We start from the raw sequence: 5,884 nt of genomic DNA, 5'->3' as shown, positions 1-5,884 counted from the left end.
CTAACTGGTTTAGAGGCTGGTCTGTTTGTGACCTTAGTTCTCCTTCTCTGCCTGATCCTCATACCTCTTGACTGCCTTGTAGATTACAAATCTCTCCAACTCAACCTTGGCCAAACCCCGCGTCACAACTCAAACCCAAACACATCATATTCTCCAATTCAGCTGGAAGAGGGATTAGTAAAAGTCTCAATGCTTCTGGGAGGGGAGTTGTGTGTTAATGGAATAGAACCTGTCCTAGAAATGGAAGCAGACTGTTTGTCTGTTTGTAGAAGCGACTGGAATGAGGCGGTGATATTGCTGACAGCTCCCCGCCCCGCCTCTCACTCTGTCCCGTTCACAGTCAGGTCGGGGCGGGCTATTTAAAAGAGGAACGTGAAGCAGCTCGTCTCTCATAGTCTGCAGTGATCTGAGTGAACTATCATCATGTCTGGCAGAGGGAAAGGAGGTAAAGGACTGGGGAAAGGCGGAGCAAAGCGGCACCGCAAAGTGCTTCGTGATAATATCCAGGGCATCACCAAACCAGCAATCCGCCGCCTGGCTCGCCGTGGCGGTGTCAAGCGGATCTCGGGTTTGATCTATGAGGAGACTCGCGGGGTGCTGAAGGTTTTCCTGGAGAATGTGATCAGGGATGCGGTCACCTACACTGAACACGCCAAGCGCAAGACGGTCACTGCCATGGATGTGGTGTACGCTCTGAAACGCCAGGGCCGCACTCTCTATGGATTCGGCGGCTGAACAACTCGACCCTTTCTACCAAACACACAACAAAGGCTCTTTTCAGAGCCACCCAAAACGTCACATTAAGAGCACTGACCTGGGGACGGGACAGAGAAATCTACAGATGAATCTAACACAGCTTTAGCATCATTTCGTCCTCTTTCGGTTATTAGTTCATATGTTAAGGTTGTTGATGTTTGAAATGGGGAGTGGAGCGGTGGATTTCCAGGCAGGCCTACAGACCCCTTTGCCTGTCTGGGTGAGAGAGCAGGCACTTGACAACTACCCAGACCCCACTCTCCCACTCCCAATTTAGTGGAAAAATGACTCACCCCATTTTCCCTACAATATCTATTGATCCGTGACCTGAATAAAACCCATACAGTTCATGATGTTTATGTGAGAGACCCGGGACTGTCGGTATTCACGGTGATTTCGCCCATCAATAGCTTTCTACCCGCCTGTTATAAACAGATCAGGTAAGGAATCGGAATTGAAAGCGGGTTGTAAGGTATGTCCAGCTGTCTTTTGCAGCGAAGCTAGAATTTTTAACGAAAATGCTGAAAAACTCAGCAGGTCTGGCAGCATCTGTGTGGGGACAGAGTTACCGTTTCGAATCGGCATGACGCTTCTTCAGAACCAGAATGAAACGAGTTCAGACAGTGGGCAGCCCTTTCACAGACTCTGTGAGAGGCTCTGAAAAGAGCCTTTGGGTTATTAGATTAAAGAATGGCCGCTTCACTTGGTCTTCGAGGCCGCAGCGGCGCTGGTTTTCTTGGGCAGCAGCACGGCCTGGATATTAGGCAGCACACCGCCCTGAGCGATGGTCACCCCTCCCAGCAGCTTGTTGAGCTCCTCGTCGTTGCGGACGGCCAGCTGCAGGTGTCTGGGGATGATGCGGGTCTTCTTGTTGTCCCGGGCCGCGTTACCGGCCAGCTCGAGAATTTCAGCCGTCAGATACTCGAGCACAGCAGCCAGATAGACCGGGGCTCCGGCACCTACACGCTCAGCATAGTTGCCCTTTCGCAGGTGCCTGTGAACACGGCCCACCGGGAATTGCAGTCCAGCCCGGGAGGAGCGAGATCTGGCCTTGGATCGAGCTTTACCGCCGGTCTTTCCTCTTCCAGACATTTCACAATCTCACAAACACTTTCACAGAGAATGAGGAAATCCTCTCACATTCGCTTCTCTAATAGCTTCGGGAGGAATGGTGCTGCGGGCATTGCTGGTTGGTCAGTTTGTGCCGCGTCTTTGTTCATATCACCAACCAGATATCTACTGAACTCACCAATCCGGAGACTCCACGGAGTGAGGGCGGAAAATACCGGCGCCAAATTTCAACCGATTTTTTTTTCAAATTTTCAAATCCCGCCAAATTTGTAAAAAACGGACAGAACATAGTGTTAATTGGAAATAGGTAATTCAGTATTTAATATACGAATGTTAGATTTACTTAATCTCGCTCTCCCTTTCTCTATTCTACGGTTGATCTGTATTTGTCTGTTTCTGATTTTCAGTCTGGGTTTATCTGAACCTGAAAACAAACCGAAAATAACAGCTCCAAATTTACGGTTTTCGACATCGAAAAGGCGGCCGATAGATTTATAAAACAAGAAATACGTTTCATGTAGAAAGTCTTTTGTAGAAAGTGATCTCGACCTGACGACAAAGTTTTAAAATTCCCCGTCCCTGATGGGACTATTTCACATTTTATCCCAAGTTCCAGATTCGCTTTTGTAAAACGGGATCTATTCGGGGTTTATTTCCATCTTTTATGAAACCTTTTAACCAGCCGGCAAAGTCTCATTGACATCGTTCTACAAACGGACGGTATATTGTAGATATTCGTGAGAGACAAAAGCGAACATGTCTGGTGTAAATTTGCCAGCGTTGAGACTGAAGGTTCCGACACAACCGGGGCTGATAGGAAATGAACTGATCGATTATTGAGACCAAACTTGACCAGAACTGGAAACTGACGCATTTGCGTTTTATTCTCTCTCCAAAGCCAGGGAAAGGGGCCGAATATAAACGCGTCTGAGAACAAAGCGCAGAGGGTGAGCGGGCAGTCATTCATTTATGGGGCATTATTATCAGGACCTAAGAATTGAGCGAGTGATAAATCTACATTAGGCCGAATATGAGGGAAATAACATGAAAATAACATAGTTCGAAATGTTCAAATTTAAAACATGACAAAGTAAAAATTGAGATGAAATAGCTTTTTCAGAGAGATTGTGGGTGGCTCTTAAAAGAGCCGTTGTGTTTTGAATGTTTTTCAGCCCATTGCCGGGTTTTACTTGGAGCTGGTGTACTTGGTCACCGCCTTTGTCCCTTCCGACACGGCGTGTTTGGCCAGTTCCCCGGGCAGCAGCAGGCGCACGGCGGTCTGGATCTCCCGGGAGCTGATGGTGCTGCGCTTGTTGTAATGGGCCAGGCGGGAAGCCTCACCCGCGATGCGCTCGAAAATATCGTTCACGAACGAGTTCATGATGCTCATGGCCTTGGAGGAGATGCCGGTGTCGGGGTGAACCTGCTTCATCACTTTGTAGATGTAGATGGCGTAACTCTCCTTCCTCGACTTTCGCCGCTTCTTGCCCCCCTTCGCTACCGGTTTCTTTAAGGCTTTCTTGGCTCCCTTTTTGGGAGCTGGTTTCTTCTCATCAACTATCGTCAGTTTCCGACAAAGAATAAAACAAATACCTTCCGAGGGCCGATTAAATAGATAGTCTGACAGACGAGCTATGTAAATGAAGGATTGGAGAACCGTGATTCTGATTGGACCTTTTTTTTAAAACTATAACTGCTCCTTCTCTCATATTTTTCTGATTGGTGTCTTTAATTATCCAATCACATTTCGACTTCTCCACCAATTATTCGCCCATTTACTGCAACCAGGCCACACATTCTACAAGGCTTCTCTCCAGCCTGAGTTTCTCTGTGTGTAAAGATATATTGGGAAATGTTGTCTGGCTGTCGGTGCTAGGGACCGTCCGGGGATGCAGGATTCCTTCTGGTTCTCTGACCCTCTGCTAATGTGTGAGGTAGGGGGATAGAGTACAGCGGGTGCATTCTGTTCTTGAAGCTGTGGTACAGTGTGTGTCTGCTGTATCCTGTGCTTGTCAGTTTATGGAACTGGAAATGAGACTGTCCGTGGACACGATAAGAAGGCCAGACACTCACAGTTCCTGAAAGAACCCACATTCCCGGACAGCCCCTCGTACCGACAGCCAGGAGACATTTCCCGGTGTATCTTTACACACTGAGAAACTCCGGCTGGAGAGGGTCTTTGTAAAATGTATTTCCTGATTGTAGTAAGGAGGCTTATGATTGGTGGAGAAACCTGAATATGATTGGTCGGGTTAGCTATCCAATCATAAAAAACACCATATAAGTCCCATTTTGTTTTAAAAATGTCCAATCAGAATCATTCTTTCTCCCATTCCTCATTAGCATATATCTGTCAGACTGTCTATATAATGAGCGGACGGAAGGGGTTTGGTTTATTTCAGTGTCTGAAATTGAGATTGAAGATGGTTGATGAGAAGAAGAAACCAGTTGCTAAGAAGGGCGCCAAGAAAGCGGTGAGTAAACCGGCAGGAAAGGGCGGCAAGAAGCGGCGAAAGTCGAGGAAGGAGAGTTACGCCATCTACATCTACAAAGTGATGAAGCAGGTTCATCCCGACACCGGCATCTCCTCCAAGGCCATGAGCATCATGAACTCGTTCGTGAGCGATATTTTCGAGCGCATCGCGGGTGAGGCTTCCCGCCTGGCCCATTACAACAAGCGCAGCACCATCAGCTCCCGGGAGATCCAGACCGCCGTGCGCCTGCTGCTGCCCGGGGAACTGGCCAAGCACGCCGTGTCGGAAGGGACAAAGGCGGTGACCAAGTACACCAGCTCCAAGTAAAACCCCACAATGGACTGAACCACACCCGAAACACAACGGCTCTTTTAAGAGCCACCCACAATCTCTCCGAGAAAGCTATTTCATCTCAATGTTTAATTTGTCGCGTTTCTAATTTGAACATTTTCGAATGGTGTTTTCTGTTAGTTTTGTTTCCTACTTTCAGGCTAATGTAGATTTATCACTCTGTTCAATCATTCGCTGTTATTAATAATGGCCCATAAATTAATGGCTGTCCGCTGACCCTCTGCGCTTTGTTCTCAGACGCGTTTATATTCGGCCCCTTTCCTTGTTTTTGGGGGGAGAGAGAATAGAGCGCAAATGCGTCAGTTTCCAGTTCTGGTCAAGTTTGGTCTCAATAATCGATCAGTTCATTTCCTATCAGCCCCGGTTGTGTCGGAACCTTCAGTCTCAACGCTGGCAAATTTACACCAAAAATGTTAACTTTTGACTGTCGAATATCTACAATATACCGTCCGTTTGCAGAACTATGTAAATGAAACTTTCTGCCGGCTGGTTAAAGGGTTTCATAAAGGATGGAAATTAACTCCGAATGGATTCCGGATTCTATAAGCGAATCTGGAACTGGGGATAAAATGCGAAATAATCCCATCAGGGATGGATATTTTTAAAACTTTGTGGTCAGATCGTGTTAACTATTAATGGGAATTTCTATCTGAACACTATTTTTTGTTTTATAAATATATCGGCCGTCTTCGATGTCGAATAAAAAGAAAGTTTGGATTCCTTAAACTTGGCGCCGATATTTTCGACTTGTTTTTAGATACAGATAAACCCAGAATGAAAATCAGAAACGGACAGAGAAACTATAGACGAGGGAAGGAGAGAGCGAGATTAAGTAAATCTAACATTCGTATACTGAATTAGCTCTTTCCAATTAGTACTATATTATATCCTGTTTTTTGCGAAGTTTGCGAGCTTTTAAAATTTGAAAAAAATCAGTTGGAATCTGATAATTTGGCGCCGGTATTTTCCGCCCTCATCCGTGGAGTCTCCGGATTGGTGAGTTCAGTAGTTATCTGATTTGTGATATGAACAACATTACGAGACGCAGCACAAAGTGACCAATCAGCAACGCCTGCAGCACCATTCCTCCCGGAGATATAAAAATAAGTGAAGGTGAGAGGATTTCCTCATTCTTTGTGAAAGTATGAGATTGTGAAAATCTCTGGAAGCTGGACTCTGTTCTCCAGGCTGTTACCAGGGACACACACTGAGACGAACATCAACTGCAGCTG

The 5,884-nt window shown here is 46.4% G+C and overlaps 2 protein-coding genes across 2 annotated transcripts; one reads left to right on the top strand and one right to left on the bottom strand.

The window, feature by feature from the left end:
* Positions 1-2,810: 2,810 nt before the first annotated feature.
* On the bottom strand, positions 2,811-3,958 carry LOC144674126 (histone H2B-like). Its single transcript, XM_078535633.1, has 2 exons — positions 3,901-3,958; positions 2,811-3,459 (listed from the first exon to the last, which is right to left on the bottom strand). Exons 1-2 carry the CDS (start codon positions 3,956-3,958, stop codon positions 3,014-3,016), a joined length of 504 nt encoding a protein of 167 aa, XP_078391759.1. The 3' UTR covers positions 2,811-3,013.
* A 280-nt stretch (positions 3,959-4,238) lies between these two features.
* Positions 4,239-5,659, top strand: LOC144674128 (histone H2B-like). The gene has a single exon (XM_078535634.1). The coding sequence runs from the start codon at positions 4,251-4,253 to the stop codon at positions 4,626-4,628; it is 378 nt and encodes a 125-aa protein (XP_078391760.1). The 5' UTR covers positions 4,239-4,250; the 3' UTR covers positions 4,629-5,659.
* Positions 5,660-5,884: the final 225 nt, after the last annotated feature.

Source organism: Cetorhinus maximus, unplaced genomic scaffold (genome assembly GCF_964194155.1).
Source record: "Cetorhinus maximus unplaced genomic scaffold, sCetMax3.hap1.1 HAP1_SCAFFOLD_566, whole genome shotgun sequence".
Classification (NCBI taxonomy): Eukaryota; Metazoa; Chordata; class Chondrichthyes; order Lamniformes; family Cetorhinidae; genus Cetorhinus; species Cetorhinus maximus.
This window is presented reverse-complemented; position numbering and strand designations above follow the sequence as displayed.

Bases quoted from the DNA above. Each gene is read 5' to 3' on its own strand.
- LOC144674126 (XM_078535633.1), bottom strand. From the start codon at position 3,958: ATGTCTCCTGGCTGTCGGTACGAGGGGCTGTCCGGGAATGTGGGTTCT. The intron at 3,460-3,900 runs GTGAGTGTCTGG...TCATTTACATAG, and splicing joins TGTGGGTTCTTTCAGGAACT to CTCGTCTGTCAGACTATCTA.
- LOC144674128 (XM_078535634.1), top strand. From the start codon at position 4,251: ATGGTTGATGAGAAGAAGAAACCAGTTGCTAAGAAGGGCGCCAAGAAA.